The sequence below is a fragment of the Gopherus evgoodei genome, chromosome 8 (genome assembly GCF_007399415.2).
Source record: "Gopherus evgoodei ecotype Sinaloan lineage chromosome 8, rGopEvg1_v1.p, whole genome shotgun sequence".
Taxonomy (NCBI): Eukaryota; Metazoa; Chordata; order Testudines; family Testudinidae; genus Gopherus; species Gopherus evgoodei.
In genome coordinates this window covers 12,218,226-12,243,150 of record NC_044329.1, presented here as the reverse complement: position 1 = coordinate 12,243,150, position 24,925 = coordinate 12,218,226, and the positions used below count along the sequence as shown (strand labels likewise).

The window sequence follows — 24,925 nt, the reverse complement described above, 5'->3', positions numbered from 1 at the left end:
TGCAAGTCCTCTTACTCGTTAGGACCTGAAGTACAGCATTCTCAATTTGTTTTGTCAGATATTTCTTCTTGCACTTCTGTAAGGTTTTCAGAGGGGCCTTCAGTTCTTCTCTTGGTGTTTTTGGAGAAACATGTATTTCACGACTATACGTCAACCTGGAGAGGCTTTTTTTCTTAAAGTGAGCACTGAAGGTTCTGCCAACACAATAAGCCACAAAAATGTATTTTTCTGTATGGTTTGTACTTGAGAAATATTTTGTATTTCCTCTCAACTACACATTTCCACATACCTTTTAAAGGAGGAATTTTCCCCCTTGTTTATCCTGCTGTCATTGGGTTGTTGGAGCTATAGTCAAGTTTATTTTTAATTCCAGGGTAGCCTCAGCTACTATAGATCTCTTGAAATAAGGGTTTTTAAATGTATAGACAATTAATTTATACAATACAGTTGTATTAGTCTAAAAGAGATGGTTTAAGCTTCACCATAAAGGTTCAATTTTTACCATGTAAAGGATCATCTAAATTTTTTGTGGTTACGGTTTTAATATCTTTGTTTTCAGCTGTCATCATGACCCCAACTCGAGAGTTGGCTTTACAAATTACCAAGGAATGTAAGAAGTTCTCAAAGACACTTGGGTTTAGAGTTGTCTGTGTCTATGGAGGAACAGGAATCAGTGAACAGGTACACTTAAAGCATATTTTGTTTATCAGAAATCTCATAACTTCTGTCATTTACCAACCTTTCTTAGTGGGTGTTTCCCATAAATCTATTATTTAGTTCTGAACTCTCATTTTTTATTTTCTCTATATGTTGGAGATTATGTAGCGACTAGGTTTCTTTTAAAAGCCTGCTTTTGACTGCCTCTCACTACTACCATCAGCACCTGTCCTTTGCTCATGCACACAAGCATATATTGCCAGAAGTCAGTCAGTCTTTTAAAGTTTCTCATGTACGGGCCCATGTGTCTGACAGTATATTTTTTTTAATATAATTTGGTGGTAATTAAGTAAAGCATTTTTGGGATATGATAGTTTGAAATAGTGGTTTCCTGTTTCCAAAAAGTTCCCTAACTTTTTTGGTATCTCCTATCTCAAAAAAGAAGGCTGATGAACTCTTAATCTGATTTGTCTTTAGTGAGTAATGCTTTTTGACTATTTTCATAAAGCTTGATGGATTAATTTTGAAGTTACCCAGTGTTTTTTAACCCATGGAAACTACAGGATTTATAAAATTCCATAACCGTATGTAATAGGGCTTAATATATTCACAGCTGTAGAGATATTTTAAGATTCCTACATGAATTGTCCTAATATGCAGAGTTTTCTGTAATATATGGATGAACGCTAAGTTGTGTAGGAATCATAGCCCTTTCATGTGCACTGCTCTTGATTGTGGCAACTCCAGGTCTTCATAAATCATTATTTTAAAAAGTTATTTCCAAACACTAAGGAAATTGCCAAACAAAATCTTCAAATAAATAATCCATGTTCTACCAGTGTTGTAAATTATTGTTAAACATGAATGTTTCTAATCACAGTGATTAACCATTATTTAAATCATTCAATCTCTGATATCCATAAAAACTTCAAATGGTTTTGTTAAATTTAATTTATTGTTTTTAAAATCAGATTGCTGAACTAAAAAGAGGTGCTGAAATTATTGTTTGCACACCTGGACGTATGATTGACATGTTAGCAGCTAATAATGGTGAGTAGAAACTTTATTCCTTTAGAGAGATTTTTATATATTTATTTTGTAATTCTAATGAACAATCGGGAATTTTTTTTATATAAATTGTCTTCTGGTATTTATTTGCATCTCTTGAAGCTGTGATATCTGTTTGTGGCATTTGAGAATGTACAGCAATGAAAATGGCTCTATTAAATTATTAGCTCCTTTTTGAAGGACAGGCATTGTAACATGCTTGAAGAATTTCTAAGAGTTTGTATGCACAGTCAATTTATAACTCTGTACTCCAAATTTCTGGTACTTTGGGGTAGTTTAGGGCTTGTCTACATGGCAAGTTATTTTGCAGCAAGCTTGGTTGTGAATCTACACCTCACCAGCTTGCTGTGCAGTAACGTCTCATGTGGTACTGCTGTTGCTCACTGAAAATCCTAAAGACTGGCTTGGCTTACTATGCATTAAATTAGTAGTAAGTCAAGCTGCTCTCATTTTCAGTGTGTGGTAGCAGTATTCACAGGGGAAGTTACTGTTCAGCAAGCTGGTGTACTGTGGATTCACAATCTAGCTTGCTGCAGACTAACTTGCCATGTAGACAAGCCTGTAGGTAAAGGAAGGATTACTTATGTAATGCTTGCTTATTTTGACTTTCCATTGTCCAATAACAGATCTTCAACATTAGCACAACTTAACAGCAGTTCACTTTTGCTGTACAGAAGACTCTGCCTTTATCTGTTGCTAAAAAACAAATTGTTACCTGAATGGTCTTCTGTTTAAAATGTTTAAAAATTTTAAAATTAAAACTAGTGTCTTCCTAGATCAAATACCTGCATAGGTTAAAATGAGATACTGCAGCTTTAAGAGGCTTTGGCTTACTGTAATCATTGCATGCTTGTTAGACAACATTTGATTATTAAAATATTCCACATCAAACCACTAATAAACTGTTGACATTATTTAACTTCTGTGGAAAAAGTCCCTTCAAGACTTATAGAACTGGGCTTCCAAGACTTAAACCGTCAAAGGTAGGTACATTAATGCTGTTCCCAAGTAATTTTGCAGAGTTATTATTTGGGGATGCAAATAATATGTTAAATATGTAAATTTTTAAGAATCTTTAAAGTATCGCATTATATTTTTTAAAATAGTAATTTGAGGACTTGACAGCTATAGTTTACATTTAAAAGAAAAAGGTTTTCACCTAATTTGATAAAGGTACCAGTTTGAGTGACCGTTGTAGGGAAATGTGAAAATCCTACTTTCAGTCTGAGAACAGACAATAAAGTATCACCATATTATTGCTTAAAATCCAATGTATTCTTGTGTAAACATGTTTTAAAGATAACATGATTGATTTCACCTCTTTTTTACCTCTTGATGTTTTTATTTTCACTCTTTAAGGGATACCTTTTTCCGCTGCTTGGGAAGGCTAGTAACTTGTTTATCCATGACCATTTCAAAATGAGATGTGTACAGATGTACAACTCTTTTTGCTTGCTTTGATTCTACTTGTACTAAAGACTGGGGTTCTTGTTACTTTTTATCTTCGTGGGTTTAATAGGTTTAAATCTGTATATGTTTGTTAATAAAACCTTGGTTACACTTTATTATTGTATTAGCAATTAGCTACAAATAGTTATGAATATCCTCAAGTCATTATTTCTAAATCCAATGAAGTATTGCAGATTATAATATAGAGGGAAATTTTGTGAGGCTTCATCAGTTAGAACTGGAACTTTGCCTTCCACACATGCGCTGTAATCTCTAATATGTTTTTTCCTAGGTGGCGCTGTCAGATAATGGCTGATGTGGCTCGTTGCTTCATCTCAGTCTTAGTTTTATGATGTGTTTTGGCGAGGGCTGTTTTCTGAATTTTACAGGTTCTTCTGGCCCTATGATGGTACGCACGAGAAGAGTTTGACAAAATAAAGGGCCTTGTGCATCTTTACACGTTTGCCAGAATGTATATGTCGTCAGAACAAGAAATTTAAAACACATATGGTGAATTCTTTAAAACAAAAAAAAACCCACCCTATTTAACTTTTATATGTTTGTTAGAAGCTAGTCAGAATACTTAACATTTTACTTAAAATTACTCCTGAGGGGAAAGAGACTTCTGTATGATATTGATTCCTCTTTTTTCCCTGCTCCTTTTTCACAGGTCGGGTGACAAACCTTCGCAGAGTTACATATGTTGTACTGGATGAAGCAGACAGAATGTTTGACATGGGTTTTGAACCTCAGGTAATGAATGGCACAGTGGATTTTAAGTTTTGATTGTAGTGGTGGTGGAGAGATGGCAGTGGAAGTGACTTAAGGACATGCTAGACTTGAGGACATTATTCTTCCTTAAAGGATTTTGTGGGGCACAGGTAAAGAGGGGGAGAATTAATTGGATTATACATACATATTATCAGTGCTGTCATATAATGAGACTACCAACACCTGGTCAGCAAGGCGTGCTGATTTTGGGTGACAGTTTGTAAGCTGACTGAGTTTTTGCATTGATCATGACTAGGGCTCCATGTCTCATAGAATATCAGGGTTGGAAGGGATCTCAGGAGGTCATCTAGTCAAACCCCTGCTCAAAGCAGGACCAATCCCCAGACAGATTTTTACCCCAGATCCCTAAATGGCCCCGTGCAAGGATTGAACTCACAACCCTGGGTTTAGCAGGCTGATGCTCAAACTACTGAGCTATTTCTTCTCCCCCTCCCCCTCCCCCCCACTTTCCACAACCTCTGTGACTTATGCAGTGGTCAGTGTGGCTGACCCCAGGGCTGCCCAAGCAGCTGGTTCTGGAGCCAGCTAATTAGGCGTGGCCAGGGACAGCCACACCAGCTGCTGCTCGGGTAGCCCTGGGGACTGCCTGAGCAGCGGCCAGTGCAGCTGGCCCAGGGGACCGTCTGAGCAGTGGTCTTGGGGGTGGCCAGAGCAGCTGATGTTTGGTCCCTGACAGATGGTGCTGCTGGACCCGCCCGCTACCCTTGATCGGCCTCCCCCCGCCCCCCCCCCCAAGATTTAGTCATGGGTATTCATAGTGCAAGTGACGGGCTGTGAATTTTTGTTTATTGCCTGTGGCCTGTCCGTTACTTTTACTAAAAATACCCATGACTCAACCATAGGCTTAATCAGGGCATACTTAAGTTATCCAATAATCTCTTGTCTGTCAGAAAGCATGTGTGGTTTTCCTGAGTACATATATTTCTATGTATTGGTTGTTTTAGAGACCTGAAATGGGCTGTTGAACTCTTCTGTAGCCCCATAGATGGCTGGGGATTATTCCCTCAGAGCAGGCATTGTGTACAGCTGTTGCTGGCTTCCTTAGAGGCTCCGTTATCTCCTTGGATAAGCCCTGGAAGTGACAGGATTATAGCACTACAGTGAATCCGGGTGGTGGGGCCTCATTTCACAGGTAGCTTGGGGCTTCTAGGTTACGCCAAGGGACATTTTACTCTAGAGTTGGGAAGCCACCACCCTTGTTCCCATGGGCTGAGGTTTGTGTTGTGCCTCAGAGGAGCACTACAGCATCCCACCCTTTTCCTTTTCTGTGGTGTTTCTACCGAGTACAGCAATTTCTGCTGCTTTTCCAGTGAGAATATAGAGATTCTGGAAGATAAAACTTCCAAAAGGATATTTCTATTCTGTGCAAAGCCGTTACTCCTTAGTTTTAAAACTGACAGGCAAATGTGTGTGTGAGGTCCATTCCGCCTTGTGTAGAACAGTTTTTGGTATTAACTGTAATTTTTACTTTTCATCCAGGTCATGCGCATTGTAGATAACATCAGACCTGATCGTCAGACAGTCATGTTCTCTGCCACCTTCCCCAGAGCTATGGAGGCATTAGCTCGCCGTATTCTGAATAAGCCAATTGAGGTACAAGTTGGGGGCAGGAGTGTTGTCTGTTCTGATGTGGAACAAGAGGTGGTGAGTATTGCATTGCTGCGTCTTTTATCTTTTGTTTCATTAGTGGTAAGACATTTCTGGAAGAATATTTAATACTGAATGCAAAACCATATACTAAAGGCTGTTTTACCTCTGGATATTTTGTGGGCTTTAAACCATTAAAAATGCTTTCTAATATTTTCACTCAGTGAAGTAGTAAATCATTTGTTAACAATGACTTGAGACACTGACTTGAAAAAGTAATAGGTTTCTTGGAATTGACTGGAAAGGACAGCATATTATTGATCTTATTTACTGACATAATTTTATTTTCCCCCTTGCATGTATGCCTAAGGGATACAACTTGTTTATTTGGTGTAATGAGTTGTGGGAGATACAGAAGATTTCCAGAAATGTTTTCTAGTACTTAGAAGAAAATAACAGCTATTTTGGCTAGCTCAGCAGCATGAAAGTTCTCACGAGGCAAGCAGTCCTCACTCTGGGTAAACTATTAAATGTATTTGGTCGGTCACAGGTAAGTGGCAATTCTGAGCTGCCATCCTAGTTAACGTGACATTAGATTATATGGAAGTTCAGAAATGGCAACTGTAATGAAGAATGTTTTAAAAATATATATTCCACAGTTCATTCGTTGTACAGGTGCTTCCTATCTTGTGAATTTTTAGACTGTTGGACTCAGCAGATGGTGCAGTTGTTTCTTTAAATTTTCAAACATCCCACTGATATGGTAATATCTTATGGTTTGTCAGTTAAATCCTAGTAAATGCTATTTTTCTTCAAACAAAGCAAAAGGGGTTTAAAAGGAATTGCTACATTAAAGTATGTTTTTATTTGTGGCCTTTCTTGTTTTTATGATTACAAAAGTTTATAATGGAATGTTTAAATCAAATAATGTTTATTATCCTGGCCTATCTCTGATGGCCACATTCTCTGAGTGTGAAAACAACTGCCTTGCCAAATAATTGCAGCTTAGATCAATGGATAACTATGAAGTTATATTTGTAGAGTCATTTTGGTTTTCCTAATAGTCACTTTGCTGCCCTACTCTGGGGTGTCTTCTTTCATGTGCCATTTTTCATTAGAAAATTACCATTTTTGTAGCAATGTATCAGGTATGTTAGTGAGTACTAATGCAGTTACATGGCAAAAAGCTTGGTTAATGCGGAGTTCAGATTGCCTAGTGATAGGTTGTGCCGTTCCAGAACGTTGAACTCAGCACAATTTAAACTTCTGAAAATCAAGAAATAGAGTTAAGGTACATACCCATTCAGCCTTAGCTTTGTGCCCCTGGAGCTAGCAATAGCCATTGGGAATTGTCAGCATGCCCTCAGCTGCGATCACTGCATTATGTGTAGCTGTACTGAATGGTGGAGGAATAAACTGGGGCAGCTTGAAAGAGCTGTGATTGTGATGAGGAGATCTGAGTACCCCTGTGTGCTCTCAGGTGCATGTGTACCTTGAGGTTTCAGTCTGCATCATTGCAATACAGAATTTTGTGGGCTGTCAGTAACAGGGCCCTGGGGTCTTCTTGCCATGGGTATTATCAATAGTGGTGGTGGGATAGGAGAGCAGTCTGTGGATTTAATGATAGGTAGGGGAAAATAAAAGTTTAGGTGGTATCTTGTGCGCTAGTATGAAAGAGTTGTCGGAAGTTGCTGTTAAATTTTACAAATGTAGTATTCTGTCGGTGGAATAGACCCAGTGTTTGAGCATAAGGGAAGTGCAGTTTGTGCCTATCCATTACAGTGAAAAGACAGTGTATGTGTGTTATGGGGCATTGCTCAGAGAGCAGAGTTAAGGCTGAGTGGGTGGGTGACCGGAGTTCCTGTGGGAGCCAGCTATGGTCACTGAATTAGGGTGAACTGTAAAGAATGGGGCAGACAAACCCCAAAAAGCTGGTGGATATTCCAGTATTTAGATTTACCAAGCCAGCATAAAACAGCTTCTTTAGTACCTTACTGGTTACTCAGAAGTCCAAACAACACAGTTCCCTTCGTGATCCAGCCTCAGGCCTCCATCCAGGTATCTAAGTCAAATATGATGAAGATTCCTGAAAATCTTCTTTCATCATATAAAAGAAAAGGTTCTACCAATCCCAGAGGAATGGACACATTCCATCCCAGGTTATTGAATATTCCAGATCTTACCCAAATACACGCTACAGCCAATTCTTATTAACTAAACTAAAATTTATTAAAAAACGAGAGAGAGAGAATGGTTAAAAGATCAATATACACACAGACATGAGTTCTGTTCATTGAGGTTTAGATTCACAGCGGAGTTGGTGAGCTTTGTTGTTGCAAAGAGTTTCTTTAAAATTCAGTTCATAGGTTATATATAGTCCAATGTTTAAACATCATATTCAGGGTGTACCAGCATAACTGAGACCTCAGTCTTGCGACTCAAACTTCCCCTGATGAAGCTTAAGCAGATCTGAGATGACAGAATCAGGACCCAAGGATCTTTTATATGATTTTATGTCCTCTTTGGCAAGTTGGGAGTTCCTCCGGGAACAAAAGGTAATTAGGATGACTCTGAAGGAGGTCCATCACTGGTACTTAGCTATAGAATTAACATAAGGCAATTTGCTTGTTCCTTCACCATTCACAGTATATTTCAAAGAGAAATGAATACTGAGATCTCGTTTTTACATTTTATTTAAATGCTAGGATGTTCTTTTGATCTCTGAACTATCAGAGTACAGCATATACAGGGACACTTGATACATTGTCGACCCTACTCAGACATATGTAAATATACAAAAACACAAACATTATCTCCCTACATGTCTTTTGAGGGTTGTTTATTTTGCAGAATGTTTAACCCTTTCTAGCCATGTGTTACAGGGTGTTCACCTTAAGTCTGTATTTCCAGGTTTGGAGAAGTTTGAGGTTTGCTGAACTAATATTCTGGCAGGGCACAAGCTATCACCACACAACCTTAACTCTCCATTAATGAAGCATTTTGCCATTTAATTTCTAGGTTTTTTTTAAAACAGACAGAAAAATGTTCAGTGGTAGGAGTTAATAATCATTTAGACAGCTTTATTCCTCATCTACGTTTGCAGTTGATATGCTCCTGTGTGTAGCTAATATTCCAAAAACTTATGCCATGTCTACACTAGCACTTATGTTGGCAAAACTTATCGCTCAGGGGTATGGAAAAAAACACCTGTCGAGCGACATAAGTTTGCTGGAATAAGCACTCGTGCACAGCATTGTGTCAGCGGGAAACGCTCTCCTGATGACATAACTACTGCCCCTTGTTTTGCTGGTTTTGTTATGTCGATGGGAGAGCTTTCTCCTGTTGGCATAATGCGACTACCCGAGCAATCTTACAGCAGCACAGCTGTTCCACTGTAAACTTGTAAGTGTAGATGTGGCCTTAGGATTGTCTACACTTAATGCTACAGTGGCACAGCTGCAACACTTTGTTGTAGACACTAACTACAGCAATGGGAGAACCCTTCCTGTAGTTAATCTGCTTTCCTGAGATGCGGTAGCTAGGTTGATGGAAAAATACTGTCAATCTAGTGCTACCTGTACCAGAAATTTAGGTTGACGTAGCTACATCTCACAGGGGAGTGGAGTTTTCACACCACTGAAATGTAGCTATGCTGATACAAGTTTTCAGTGTAGACCATCCCCAAGCTTTTATACAGTGCTGTTCATTGGTAGATCTCAAAGAACTTTACACAACTTTCCCCTTTTACAGATGGGAAACTGAGGCACAGAGAGGTGACGTGATTACCCAAAGTTACCCAGCAGGCCAGTGGCAAAGCTAGGAAAAGTCTCAGTCCAATGGTCTTTTCACTAGGCCACGTGATTAATATGTGATTCCTAAGTGCTTCTCTTGTACATTTTGTTATATGGAAATGGGGATAATGGTTGTGCTGTTTAATGTTTGCAATGTGTAGTTTTAACAGGTCTGGTAAGAAATTTCATCCATGGATTATGTCCCAAACCTCTGACAGTTTTATTACTGGCATGTCTCTTTCCTTCACCACCTCCCTCGCCATTCCTCAGAACATCTAGCTCCCCTGCTCCTACTCATCCCTTTAGAAGCCATTAACATGTAAGAAGTTGCTCCTTGCTGTCTCCTGCCCTATGCTGCTGTGTACATATATCACAGGCAGAAGCTTAATGGAAGGCTGCACACTGAGGTGAGCACTCACTCCTACTACCCACCTCCAGCTGGGACTCCTGCCCCTGCTTCATCCAGGCTTCCCCAACTATGCCCTGTGCTGTTCTGCTATAATTAACTCCCCCCCCCCCCCTTCCCTTTGCGGATAGTAATGTAACTAGTTTCTTTACTAGGTTTTGACCAGCTTAGCTCACTGGCAGCTTTGATATTATTCCCATTTCTATCTGTGGATGAACACGAAGAAAATCCAGCTTCTGTTCACAGTATTAGTGTAATCAAAGCCCAGTAAAAGGAGTTAAGAGTTTTGTAATACCCATAATCCAGCTGAAGGTGCAATGTCTCTACTTTGTTTGTTCTGTTTGCTTTTCAGATCGTGATAGAAGAAGAGAACAAGTTCTTGAAGTTACTTGAGCTTCTGGGACATTATCAAGAGAAAGGATCAGTCATCATATTTGTCGATAAACAGGAACATGCTGATGGGCTGCTGAAAGATTTAATGAGAGCCTCTTATCCCTGCATGTCACTTCACGGAGGTAGTGTGCAATCTTAAGGGCTGACATTATTTTAAACTAGAATAATAGGATTGGGTAATTTTTAAAGAAATTTTAATTTTTGATTTCCATACAATACCATTATAGACCTTGGAATATTATCTCCCTCGCCTCTGTGGCCTTTCATTTGAGAGACGTATATTCTTCTCACAGTTTGAATGGAACTGCAATTGACATGGCGTTTTTAACCTATAAAACGCCATACTATTTCTGTATGCAGCAGGATTATGAACTGGTCTGGCAGTAACACATCTCTGAGAATAGCAATTCATTGCTATTGCAGACCAATAAAGAGAATATAAAATGGGTTTTTGCAGAGTGCACAAAACTAGTGGCTGTTTCATTTCTCTGTCATGCAGTAGTAATTTTAAAATGTAGGTGGTGGAAACCTATCTAGAACACAGAGTGGAGCATAAATAATTTTGCTTAGGCTACTGTAGTGCAGAAACCAAATGGTTTATTGTTCTGGAGTTAATTGAATTTTGTATTAGGTTTTGGCATTTTAAATAATTAGTGAGGGTTCCCTGAGCCTCTGTAAGGATGCTTTTTATTATTCAAAACTGCAAGAAAATAAGTGCATAAAATTTAAATCAAACAGTGTTTTAAAATGAGCTATTTTGTGTGGCTCCTTGCAGGTATTGATCAATACGACAGAGACAGCATAATTAATGATTTTAAGAACGGTGTATGCAAACTTCTTGTGGCCACATCTGTAGCAGCACGAGGCTTGGATGTAAAGCAACTAATGCTGGTAGTCAATTATAGCTGTCCCAACCATTATGAAGATTATGTGCACAGAGCAGGCCGAACTGGACGAGCTGGCAACAAAGTATGTAAAAGTAATTATTTGTTCTTCTTAACTGTGTTTAGAACCCTGCCCTGTTTGAGTTAACTACTATAGTACTAATTAACTACTAATATAGTTATCAGAAACAGGGATTAGGAGAAGAGAATGTTTCTTTGGTATTTGAGAAGGGATGCTAGAGTCAGACACCACAGTAATACAAATATTAATAAATAATAAAAGAATGCTGTGAGGTTTTTAGAGACATCAGGAATAAGACAGTGGTTTCTATTTTAAAACTGAGCCTCCTGTTCTGAACCAAATTTGTGTGGCGCTTAGGAAATGCTTACTGGCGTAAGATTTCCGCATGAGTTTGGCTCTGTTGCTGAACATTTGATACTGTTCATGCTTGGTAATGTGCATGAATGACCTTAGAAGATTTCATGTTCTAAACTTACAACCATGACCAGACTGAAATAAAAAGCTTTAGATTTCATTGTGAATGCTTGAATTATTGTATCACTTTACATGCTAAGCTAAGTTAGTTCTAGGGCTGTCAATTTAATCACACGATTAAACAAATTAAACACAATTAAACAATAATAGAATACCATTTAAATATTTTTGATGTTTTCTACGTGTTCAAATACATTGATTTCAATTACAACACAGAATACAAAGTGTACAGTGCTTACTTTATATTTATTTTTGATTACAGGTATTTGCACTGTAAACAAAAGAAATAGTATTTTTCAATTCACCTAATACAAGTGCAATCTCTTTTATCATGAAAGTTGAACTTAAGAATGTAGAATTATGTACAAAAAAAATGCATTCAAAAATAAACCAATGTAAAATTATAGAGCCTGCAAGTCCACTCAGTCCTCCTTGTTCAGCCAATTACTCAGAGCTTGTCTACACTACCGTGCGGGGTTGATCTAAGATACACGATTTCAGCTACGTGAATAGCGTAGTTGAAGTCGACGTACTTAGCTCTACTTACCGTGTTGCTCTCCCGTCATCTCCGCTTACGCTTTCATTCTGGTGGAGTACTGGAGTTGGCGGGAGAGCACTCAGCAGTCGATAGATGCGATAAATCGACCCCTGCTGGATCGATTGCTGCCTGCCGATCTGGCGGGTAATGTAGACAAGCCCTCTGACAAACAAGTTTGTTTACATTTGCAGGGGGTAATGCTGCTCGCTGCTTGTTTACGTCACCTGAAAGTAGGAACAGGTGTTCTCATGGCACTGTTGTAGCTGGCATCACAAGATATTTACGTGCCAAATGCACTAAAGATTCACATGTCCCTTCATGCTTCAACCACCATTTCAGGGGACATGCCTCCATGTTGATGACAGGTTCTGCTCGATAACAATCCAAAGCAGTGCAGACCGATGCATGTTCATTTTCATTATATGAGTCAGATGCCACCAGCAGAAGGTTGATTTTTCTTTTTTGGTGGTTTGGATCCTGGAGTTTCCGCATTGGAGTGTTGCTCTTTTAAGACTTCTGAAAGCCTGCTCCTCACCTTGTCCCTCTCAGATTTTTGGAAGGTACTTCAGATTCTTTAGCCTTGGGTTGAGTGCAGTAGCTATCTTTAGAAATCTCACATTGGCACCTTCTTTGCATTTTGTCAAATCTGCAGTGAAAGTGTTCTTAAAATGAACAACATGTGCTGGGTCATCATCTGAGACTGCTATAACATGAAATATATGGCAGAATGTGGGTAAAACAGAGCAGGGGATGTACAATTCTCACCCAAGGAGTTCAGTCACAAATTTAACTAGGACATTATTTTTTAACAAGTGTCATCAGCATGGAAGCATCTCCTCTGGAATGGTGACCGAAGCAAGAAGGGGAATGTGAATGTTTAGCATATCTGGCATGTAAATACCTTGCAATGTTAGCTACAAAAATACCATGCAAATATCTGTTCTCACTTTCTGGTGACGTAAATAAGAAGGCAGCATTATCTCCTGTAAATGTAAAGAAGCTTGTTTGTCTGAGCAATTGGCTGAACAAGAAGTAGGACTGAGTGGATTTGCAGGCTGTAAAATTTTACATTTGTTTTGTTTCTGAGTGCAGTTATGTAGCAAAAAAACTACATTTGTAAGTTGCACTTTCATCACAGAGAGGTTGCACTACAATACTTGTGTGAGGTGAACTGAACAATACTATTTCTTTTGTTTATCATTTTTACAGTGCAAATATTTATAATAAAAAGTATACAGTTTGATTTCAATTACAGAATACTCTGTGTGTATATATATATATGAATAGAAAAAATCAAAATTTAATAAATTTCAATTGATATTCTATTTAAGTGTGATTTAAAACTGCGATTAATCGCAGTTTTTTTAATTGATTCTTTTTTTAATTGCGTGAGTTAACTGCTATTTATCAACAGCCCCAATTCGTTCAAATTCCTCTTAAAAAGGAAGTGTATATTTAAAAAAATGCAGTTTAACAGCTCTACCTGTGCCACGATGCTTCAGTAGAATAAGAGGTCAAAGGTCTTAAAGGATTATTAATACTGATTAAGGTCACATTTTTTTATTAATGTTCAATAGGGATTTGCATTCACTTTCATTACTGAAGATCAAGCACGGTATGCTGGTGATATAATTAAGGCTTTGGAATTGTCAGGGAAACCAATTCCTGCTGAGCTGGAGAAGCTCTGGAGTGACTTCAAAGATCAACAGAAGGCTGCAAGTAACCTTTTTCCTTCTTGATGTGTTGTGCTTTTGCTACTTTGCACTCTTGAGTCCCAGTTCTGGGCACACACAGCTCTACATGCATAAGTAATCTCACTAACTTCATTGGGGCTAGTCATGTGTGAGGTCAGATAGGTGTTAAATGTTTGCAGGATTGGGGTCTGAAGTGTTTTCAAGACTCTTCTTGTGAATTTGAATGTTGTAACCATATGTATGTGGCTGTCTTGAGACTTTATTTTGTCAGAAATCATATAAAAGACAACCAGGATGCTGTAGTATTTATATTGGTCACACCATCACAGTATTTGAGCACATTGTTCAAAAGTTTAAAATAATGGGTTTCTTGTCTGCCAAAGAGAGAATTCTGTTATCTTAGGGAATATTTTAGTTTATACACTTGTATTACTCAAAAATAAAATTTGTTTACATCTACTCGATATAAAATAGCTGTTAAATTTTTCATTGTAAAATAGTTGTTTCAAGGTTTGAAAAGCCTGATAAATGTCCTACTTTTTGTCTTGATTTTTTTCATTTAACATCAGTTAAATAATCTGTATTCACAATTGTTTTACTTCTTCTGGAAGTGTCTTTTAAAACTTTTAGTATATGAAGTGACTTTTTAAAATAAACATACCTGTTTTATAGGAGGGGAAAACTATTAAAAAGAGCAGCGGATTTTCTGGCAAAGGATTCAAGTTTGATGAAACAGAACACGCTTTGGCTAATGAGCGAAAGAAACTACAAAAAGCTGCTCTTGGCTTGCAGGATTCAGATGATGAGGATACCGCTCTTGATGTAAGCATTAGGGAAAAAAGTGTTTACATTTTTTTCACTAAAATAACCCATACAAATAGAGCTCCATCTAATAACAGATTGCAGAAGGCAAGGATTTCTGCTGTTTCACACATCTTGTGTGTAAATCTCTTTCCTTTTAATGTATGAGGATATAGACCTCATAAGGTCATAAAAATCTGCTGTTTGTCACTTATTGGTATTTTATAAATAAGATAAATACGGATATTATTTCATTCAAAAGGGCACAAGCAGTTTTTTCTTCTTTGCAAAGTTAATCATCTTGCACAAAATAAAATGCTTGCACTTATTCACAATAGTCTCGTAGTATAGTGCTTGAAAGAAATGTACAGCAGCTTTTCCCATTTCTAAATCCATATTAGGTACTTTTCCTTAATAGTTGCTACCTTTTTCCATGAACTGGAAAATTACTCTGACTACTGGTACAAGGGCTGTAAAAGACTGCTGCTGGAAATCCTCCCTCACAAACCAGCTCTGTAGTTTTCACAGTGTGAATGCTGCCCCCCTCTGCCTCTCCCAGTTTAAAGGTGAGATTGCTTACATAATTTGGTGCATCAGTTTGCACTTAAATGGTACTTCCCATGTGAGAATCTCAAAGTCCTTAACCTTAGTGTGAAATTGAAGGACTTGGTATAAATCCCTTGTTAAAGGTAGAAAGTAAATCTGTGGCACAGCCAGAAAGAGATCTCCAATCTCCTGATGCCCAGTCTGTTTCTTGACGAAAAGATCATCCTTCCTCATTGTTGCGCTGTAGTTCTGAGAAGGCTTTGGCAACGTTTATTGTTGCAAGAGTCAAAATTTATTTTTTGAAAAATAAAGTAAATGCACGCTGATGTTTTCTTTCCATATGTAGACAAGAATTGCATAATGCTAAATGTACTGATATCATTGTTCTGTTCTTTAGATTGATGAACAAATTGAGAGCATGTTCAATTCAAAAAAGAGAGTTAAAGACATGGCAGCACCAGGAACATCTAATGTTCCTACACCAACAGCTGGTAATGCAGAAAAACTGGAAATTGCCAAAAGGCTAGCTTTAAGAATTAATGCTCAGAAGAATCTTGGAGCAGAAGCACAAGTATTGGTCCCTTTTCACTTTAAGGTCACGCTCTCTACCAAGCTACCATTTTTTACTAAATGTTTAATAGAATGTATGTTTGTTTTACAGCCATGTTAACGTATTGTTCTATTTAGCTTCTTTATTCGATACTTAATGGTAAATCATATGAGTCTTTGACTATCCGTTCTGTAATCTTTTTGCTGTGACAAAATGCATTAGCACAAAAACTGGAACCCTGATCTGCTTTGACACAAAGGGGTTAATTTATAACTAATTTTACCAGTAGTGACTAAGGGATTTGTTAACATTATTAGAATTACAAAATATCTCTGTCTGCTGAAGTATGCAATATACAATACGTTTTCTTTTGGTTGTAGAACTCTGAAATTTAATTTAAAATGTATATGAACTTTAGTAGCATTTTGCAGAAGGTGGTTTGTTAGTTTTTGAAGTTTCCACATTTGAAATTAACATAGTCACCATGAACCTCTGATTCTTAGCAGAGGGGGCGGGGGGGAGGGAAGGAGGAGATTTTGATCCAAATCTAACTCCTAGTTAACAGCAGTCAACTCACTGCTGCTATAAAGCATTAATAATGTTCATCTGAAAGTTTAAGCTTTTTAGAATATATTGCTGTGAAAGTTAGGTAAAAGTTTCTTGTTTAGTGTTGAGGGATTTCGGTTCACAATGTATAATGTCTTGGATGAACTAAAGCAGCGGTTCTCGACCAGGGGTATACATACTCCTGGGGGTACACAGAGGTCTTCCAGAGGGTACATCAGTTCATCTAGATGTTTATCTAGTTTTACAGCAGGCTGCATAAAAACACTAGCAAAGTCAGTACAGACTAAAATTTCATACAGACAATGACTTGTTTATACTGCTCTATATACTGTACACTGAAATGTAAGTACAATATTTATATTCCAGTTGATTTATTTTATAATTATGTGGTAAAAATGAGAAAGCAAGCAGTTTTTTTCAGTAATAGTGTGCTATGACACTTGTGTATTTTTATGTCTGATTTTGTAAGCAAGTAGTTTAAGTGAGGTGAAACTTGGGGGTATGCAAAACAAATCAGACTCCTGACAGGGGTATAGCAGTCTGGAAATGCTGAGACCCACTGAACTAAAGAACAAAGTATATTGTCAGAGCGGTCCTTGTGCACTGCTGAGTTGATTTCCATCGCAGGAAGGAGTGGATGCTCATTTTCCTAGCTTGGTAATTGGACTAGAAGTGTGTGGGACGAGTTAAAATTACCTTTTTGTTTTGCTGATGGCAGTCTGGAATGTCCATAGCATTTAGAGTTGAAAATGCAGCAAGGCTTTTTGTGGGGAGGGAAGTGTTGAAGCTGCCTACATGAACATTTACTAGGTGTAGAAATGTAATGCAACTCTGGTGCTGAAAAGGCCAGGTTTTTATGTTGCTATCTCTGGGTACCTTGTAATGAATGTAGACTTTTTATTACAGGATGTGATGCAGCAGGCTACAAATGCTATCTTGAGAGGAGGCACAATTCAGGCTCCTACTGTATCTGCCAAAACTATTGCCGAGCAACTGGCTGAAAAGATAAATGCCAAGCTTAATTATGTGCCCATAGAAAAACAAGAGGAAGAAAAACAGGAGGGAGGACAAAATGAATCGTTTAAGAGATATGAGGAGGAATTAGAGATCAATGACTTCCCACAGGCAAGCATCAATTTTTTTCTTTAATCATATTTTAATGCCAATCACTTAACACAGTGCTTTACCTCGGACTCGTTGTACAAGTTTATAATGTGTTTATTCCAACAGAGAGGTTTTATCTGTATCTCAGATCTTTATCAGCTGTATCCCCATAAAACTCTGTGACATTAGTTCAGCTGTGTAATCTGCAGCATGTATCTGTTGACTTTCTTTCCTAGTGCAAGAGATTGTATAATCTTTCAGAAACATTCTAAGAATGTTCCTTACCACATGAAAATGTGAAGCTCTGCCTTTGATCTAGTCAGCATCTAAATCTTATTGCATCTTCCTCTATAATATTGAAAAGATCTGGCCTTTTTTTCTCTGGCCATACTACCATAATTCTGGTCCAGGCCCATATGTCTTGATTATTACATCTCTTCTTAAACTAAGATTGTTAGGAGAGATTTTCAGGGGCATAAAAAGTAGTTAGCCACCTAACTGCCATTTATGCTTCTAAAAAATCTCCACTGTAAGCCTCTTGGAACAGGGACTGTCTTTTGCTCTGTCTGTATGTTGTCTCGGACAGTGGGGCCCTGACCAGTCATTGGGGTCTCTTGGTGCTATTCCAATACAAATAAGAAGGTCACCTGACTAGTAGAATTAGTGAGAGAGATGAGTTTGCTCTTTCCTGCCAGCTCTTCCTAATGCAAGTACAGTGTAAATGTTTTGAGTTCCATTGAGAAAACTCATGCAATTATACTAAATTGCATGCGCATAACCACTGTATGGGCTATATCCTAGCCTTGACTTTGTTCTGTATATGCCTCTACCTTTTGTACACTAGATCATAGTAGGTGATACACAAGATACATTTGTCTCATTCTTGAAAAGTGTGTCTAAGATGATTTCTGTTGAAATCTCAGTGTCTAAGCAAATGAAGTACTCTTTGTCACACTTCAGTCTTCTGGCTTGTAAACTTCCCACAGAGTGAAACGGCGACACTGGTTAGCTCTCTCCAGTGGTCCTGGACATCGATCATTCTCTTTCCTCCCCCATTCTTATTCCCCTGACATAAAGGGAAGCAGTGCTAATGTATTTGGTATTCGTTTGGACGTGGATACTCATTTTTAAAAGAACTGATTAAAACCCATTTGCCCTGGAACACATTTCTGTTTAAATAGCTCTCACCATATAATTTTGTTGCTACGTTTTCTGTCTAGAATGTCAGCGTAACCCTCTGATTCCTCTTTTTTATAAAATGTCTTTCCCCCTGTTCCTCTTTCTACACCTTTTTCTTGTACAGACTGCTAGGTGGAAGGTTACCTCCAAGGAAGCACTTCAGAGAATCAGTGAATATTCTGAAGCTGCCATTACAATCAGAGGAACGTATTTCCCTCCGGGCAAGGAGCCCAAGGAAGGAGAACGAAAAATTTATTTGGCTATAGAGAGTAAGTATGACAGATGTATTTAAATTTTAAAAAATGTTCCCAGTGCAGAGTAAAACGAGACATGAGAATCCTTATGATAGTAACCATTGGGTCCTCACTCCAGACCATCTTTGGTTATGGAAATGTGGGCACCCAGGGAAGCCACTCATTTGTCTTGATAGTTTCTGCCAGTTAGATCATGGAGCTGTAGTGTACATGGAGATGTAGGTCCCAAGAGGTCTTCACATCCTACTCAGAGTGAAAGTCCTTACATGGTGGCTGTATATGAAAATATTCCCAAAAAAAAACAAAAACAGGAATTCACTTGGTGCTAAAAAATTAGAGGAAATGAGGAGAACTTATCTGAGCTGACATGGAGAAGAGACAAAATGGTGCTGTTATCCAGCAGCACCGGGCAGGGATCATATCTGCTCAAATCTATTGTCTGCAGCCTGTGGCCCAAGTAATCTTATGGTTACTCTGGCATGCTCTGTTGCTGATGTGAGTTTGTCTGCAAAGTTACCTGATGTTTTAGGTGTTTGTGGGTAGTGTTAAATGTGACTTGAAATTTTAAGTATGTCCTTTGTTTAAAAAAAACATACCAGCCCCGGTAATAAACACTAGTAGACATTTCAACAGCAAACTATTAAGATGTGTTTGGCAACCTACATGGTGCTACTAGAAGTAACTTTCAGTTTTACTTTTTAGGCTTTGTGTGGGGAAAAGATTCTAATATTTTGTTTCTTCTTGTTCTGTCTCCAGGTGCCAATGAACTGGCTGTGCAGAAAGCAAAGGCAGAAATCACCAGGCTTATAAAAGAAGAACTTATCAGACTGGTAAGTGAAATATACTGTATCTTAGAAGAATGTGCTTGGCTTTTTAAAGCTTTACAAGAACATGTTTCAGAAAGTTTATGCCAGCGACAGAGCATAAATCTTTATTAATATCCGGGACTGGAAGCTGCAGATCTAAAATATGCTGTACTGGTGAACAGCAAAGAAAATACATTTCTCTGTTCTGTGGGTCAACCCAGGCTCGTAGGTATTCTATGCAGACAAAAGACATCAACAGAATTTTGTGATATCACTATAAGGGCTAGTTCTTACCTAACTGAACAGTTCATTTCCTGGCTTTAGCTCCATCAGGCAGAGCTGGGCATGTAACAGATTGAGTTTTCACTTTTCTTGTTTTTAGTCCTGTTTGTACTGTGTTGGGGTTTGTTTTTCTTTCTATCTGTTGCTCCACACAGCACTCCCTGGAGCAGTAGTCTTCTGTATTCAGAATTATCTTGCTCCTTGTTTTTCAAAGCAGGGATTGCCCTGGGAGATTGAAATCTGAGTTCTTCAGAAGCACAAGCCTTGGGTTTTTGTGGAACAACCTCCAATAATATTGCATTTGACTCAGGCAGAACTGCTGGTAGCAGACACTTCTCAGCCCAACAGCTTGTGGGTTCCGTTATTCTTGTTGTGTCTTCATTGATCTAGTCTTGCTCTGTTTTTAAAATTGCTGAGCTTTACGTAAAAAGTCCTTCCAACTGTCAAAGTTACTATTGCTGAGCAATTCTAATGTTGAACGATACACTGTTCACTTGTTTGTTTTCAACTACTGCTGTGATTGACTTATTTTTCCTATTTAATTGCAGCAAAATTCATACCAGCCAACCAACAAAGGAAGATACAAAGTTCTGTAAATATTTGGAGTAACCCGTCTGTCAGTGGCTGGTGTCTGACACTTCGTGGCTTCTGTTGTCTCTGGTGTTCACACTGCTTATTGTAAATTAAGATATTTTTATTTTTTCCTTGCTGACATTTTAACACAAAATTGATATTTGCTGAGACATCTCATTCTCTTCACTAAGGTTAGCAGCCTTAAAACAGACCAGCTTTGTCAGGGCATAATTTAATTGAAAAGTATAGTTTATATAGTTTTTCACAGTAAAACTACTGAATAAAACAGATTTTAATTTTCCTGACATTCTGATATAATGTAAATTAAACGATTTTGGCTTGGCATTGGAATTTGTTACGGTCTACAGTACTTACAGCTTCACATTTATTGGGTAGTTCACACCTTTACAGTTCATTGTGGAGTAATAAAACAGCCAATAGAAGAGCAGAATTTTCCTCTCTAATCTGTAGCATCTCTGTGACCTATTCCATATGCATTCTCTCTGCAAAACCCCCACTGATCTCAGTGGGAGCCCTGTGCTGATCAGAGTTTAGAATTTTGTCTTAGAACAATTAGGGTTTAGTTTTACAGATGTTCCCCACTCCCCCATCCTTCTTTGCTTCCTACTTTGCCTTTATCATTTGGGGAATAGAATAGTTAAATCTTTGGGTTTCTTGTAAAATAAGACATTTTGTAGTACAAAAATGGCTTTCAGATTTTCTCTAAATGTTAGCATTTTAGGATTTGATTTTGTTCCCATTCTTCAACTTTTATTAAATAAAATAAAATAAAGCTCAGCAAAAGAGAAACCACTTTTGTAATCAAGTATAAAGTTTGACACATTTTTGTAGTGTTATATATATAGACATGTAATGTGATTCTTTCAGGACTCCTGTCCTTATACTATTAGAGAATGGCTTAAGACAAAAAATGAACTTTGTAGGTCAGCTCCACAAGCGTTGACCCTTATTGCAGTGGTGGAACGTGATCACTTCCTGGGAGTCCGCTTTTTTTGATCCACTTTTCCCTCATCCCCAGAAGCCATTAACATTTCACATTGTTACTGTCAAGATTTTAATTTTTTTTAGCCTCTTGTCTATCTGTAACCAAAGTTACAGATTGTTGAGTCATTCTAGCAGCTGAAAAAGCTTTCAAGAAAATGAAAACTTACAAGGCTTTTTGTCGAAAGTTTTCCTGACCTGACATTGTGGAGGAAAAAATATAATTTTAAAATAGCTCTGTGTATATACTGCTTTAACCCTAGTGAAGAACAAATCAAATCCTTGCATCATGGTTATAAATTCATTTTTTCCAAAAATCAAATATTTCAAAGTCCACTCCAGTTTTGAGGTACAAATAAATTTGTAGATTTAAAAGAAGAGACCACCAGCCATGTCCACTAAACACTATACATTTACTCTGCCAGGAACAACCTTAATATGATACCTAAGAAAGTTTAAAAACAACAACAAAAAAACCTGAATGGAGCCAGAAGTAGCATATATAAGAAAATCTTAAAGTTCAAACAAAACCTCAGATATTTTCAAAATCAGATTCCTTTTAAATGTTTCAGGCTTCATTTAGTTAGGATTATTTATTATGTAAGATGTTTCACACAGTTTGTGCTGACTTGTCTAACTTTTTGATAGTGCTGTAAATTGCGATTGTCCCCCAGAGTTGTGGTGGGTTTTGATATGTTTGGTGTAGAGCACTTTCAGGTTCAGGCATTCTGACTTTTTTTTTTTAAATGTCTTTGGTTTGAAATTTTTGTGATGATATCTACTGAGCAAAGCTCTGATAGACATACTTCTGTGATTTCCAGCTCAACGTTGTTGGATTTTCAGCGAGGTTGGAAAATGTAGAATCTTCCAAGGTTTTTTAAATGCAATGTCAATATTCATATTTTTTTTAATTCCTCTGAAAATAAAAATAATTTCAATGTGTCTTTTCTGAAATGCTCTTTCTGATGTGTTCTCTGTCCTGTTTGCTGTGCCTCTGCACTTGTTTCTACCGCAGCTCTGTGCTCACTAATTGTAGCTGCTCCTTTAAGTGTAGGGAAACATGTTCACTACCATTACATTAGAATCTTTGGCCACGTCCAGACTACCCGCCGTATCGGCGGGTTAAAATCGATTGCTCGGGGATCGATATATCGCGTCTAATCTAGACGCGATATATCGATCCCCGAGCGCGCTTATATCGATTCCGGAACTCCATCAACCCCAACGGAGTTCCGGAATCGACATGGAGAGCCGTGAACATCAATCCCACGCGGTGTGGACGGGTGAGTAATCCGATCTTAGATATTTGACTTCAGCTACGTGAAATTGCGTATCTAAGATCGATTTCCCCCCCCCCCCAGTGTGGACCAGCCCTTTGTTAGGAATGTAATGAAAAGCAGGAGGACAGACACTAGACAGTTAAACTGCTGCAACAGCAACATCATTGAAGGTGCTTGGGTACTTGGGAAGAATAAGAGAATATGGAGGAAAATGACGAAGTAAAATTTTTGCATTAGATCTTTCTTCCTAGTTGTTTTTGTGCTTATGGAAGTGGACCCTGCCCTCTGATAACCATAACATGTTTGCTGCTTTCTTGAGGGATGCACCCCCTTTCAGATGCTGGAAGAGAACTGGAACAGTATCTTTTTTTTTTTTTTTTTAAGAGCAATATAATAAATAACAGCGGAAAGTGTGTTTAGATAATAGAGCAATATACCCTTTTTGAAGAGAGAGTGTTCCCAACTCCCTATATTTTCCATACAGTTTTGGTGATAGAGTAACCAAAACATTCTCCAGCCATTTTATTTTGGGCAGAAATATAAAAAAGTGATACTAGATGATTTTTTTAAATGTTTCGCTGTAATCATATTTTGTCAGCAGCTAATAGCGATGGGTTCCTCTTCTTGTGGCATCTCTTGTCTTGACTAGTGGTAGATTTATATACTTACTTGCTATTCCGTAGCGTGTTCAGTGCAGAAGTATCCCTCCTGATAATGATTAACCACTGATTCTGAGGACTAGATTGTGATTTTAAGGGCAGGTCTACACTACAAAATTAAGTCAAACTAAGTTAATGTACAGCCATCACAATAATTAAAATGGTGTTTCACGTCCACACTATGCTCCTGTTGGCAATGTGTGTCCTCACCAGGAATGCTTCCACTACAGTTTGAGCCCCAAGGCCCCAGGGCTGACAGCCAACAGGCGATGTAAGTAATGATGTCTACACGGACACTGCGTTGTCCTAACTACGTCTACCTAAGTGCTATGCCTCTTGCAGAGGTGGAGTTTTTCTGTGTAGTGGGTGACATATATTGGTGGGAGCTACGTTTAGTGCAGATGCTTACAGAGTTAGATCAATGTAAGGTGCCTTACATGACCTAACTTTAGTGTAGACCAGGTCTAAGTGCCTATGCAATGGAGTGAAGGGAGAACAGGCATATCCCTTACACCTGTATGTTGGTTACATGTACCTTGCGTCACTGGGCCCACAGGAGTAAGCAGGTGCTGTACGTCCACTTACTACCTACACTTCCTTCCCAGCAGCTGAGTGGCAAATTGGCAGAGCCTTAGCTCCACTGGCTGGCCAGCACAATGGGACTTGCATAGTGGGAGTCACAATTTGCTGCTGGTTTTGTCTGGAACCGAATTCTTGCTCTCTAATCCTGAGTAGGGAGGAATCGTGTATCAGTTGGATGCTGGAGTCACAATGCCACATGAGACTATTTAGGGCAGTTAAGTTTATGCACTCCTTGCTCACAGCTGTGCCTACTATTTGTACTGTAGTAGTGCTAGGAGCCCCAGTCTGAGACCAGGACTCCATTGTACTAGGTGCTGAGCAAACACAAGCAAAAGTATAGTTCCAATCCTTTTACTTTGTCAGAAACACTGACTGGGCTTGTGCATGTAAGAATTCACATTAGTGGATTTTTCAGAATACATCAAAATGGTTGTCAATACAAGAATAGCATTCCCTCCACTGACTGCATTAGAGGCAGCTAATTACATGATCTGCATCTGTTCCTGAGGAGGTGTCAGCACAAGAGCTACCCCTCTGCTTTGCTTTCAAGTTGTGTACAGGGGTTTGTACCTTCGTGAGCACCGCAGTGCAATAGATGTGAAAATGATGCTCAGAATGGTGCAATGTAACTTGCAGTGTATATATAAATTGTACAGTCCCTTCCCCAAAGATCTAAGTGCACTCATGATGCAGCAAACTCACATGTGGTCTCTGAAGCCCATCATCCTGCAGTCCATCTTTGTAGCTTGGAGCATTCCGATGATCAACCTGTTTGCCACAAGAGATGAGAAGAAATGCCAGCTGTTCTGCTCCAAAGAGGGTCTCAGTCCAGACTCCTTGATGGATGCTTTTCACCTGAGCTGGGAATCAGCACTCTTCTATGCCTTTCCTCCAATTCCAACCATCCTGCAGGTCATTTTCAAGCTGAAACAACCATTCCAGGCTCATTTGTATTGCTCCTGTGTGGCTGGGACAATGTTGGTTC

The 24,925-nt window shown here is 38.5% G+C and overlaps 1 protein-coding gene across 2 annotated transcripts in view; it reads left to right on the top strand.

The window, feature by feature from the left end:
* DDX46 (DEAD-box helicase 46) overlaps positions 1-22,362 on the top strand; it is a 36,311-nt gene extending 13,949 nt beyond the window's left edge. For both annotated transcript variants that reach the window (XM_030574145.1, XM_030574144.1), the window contains exons 11-23: positions 560-681; positions 1,629-1,707; positions 3,845-3,927; positions 5,446-5,610; positions 10,103-10,265; positions 10,919-11,112; positions 13,639-13,776; positions 14,428-14,577; positions 15,500-15,697; positions 17,126-17,344; positions 18,627-18,771; positions 19,513-19,586; positions 20,393-22,362. In XM_030574145.1, the coding sequence (XP_030430005.1) occupies positions 560-681; positions 1,629-1,707; positions 3,845-3,927; positions 5,446-5,610; positions 10,103-10,265; positions 10,919-11,112; positions 13,639-13,776; positions 14,428-14,577; positions 15,500-15,697; positions 17,126-17,344; positions 18,627-18,771; positions 19,513-19,586; positions 20,393-20,440 (1,778 nt within the window). In that variant the 3' untranslated portion in view covers positions 20,441-22,362. The remainder of the gene's footprint in view (positions 1-559; positions 682-1,628; positions 1,708-3,844; positions 3,928-5,445; positions 5,611-10,102; positions 10,266-10,918; positions 11,113-13,638; positions 13,777-14,427; positions 14,578-15,499; positions 15,698-17,125; positions 17,345-18,626; positions 18,772-19,512; positions 19,587-20,392) is intronic.
* The last annotated feature ends 2,563 nt before the right edge of the window (positions 22,363-24,925 follow it).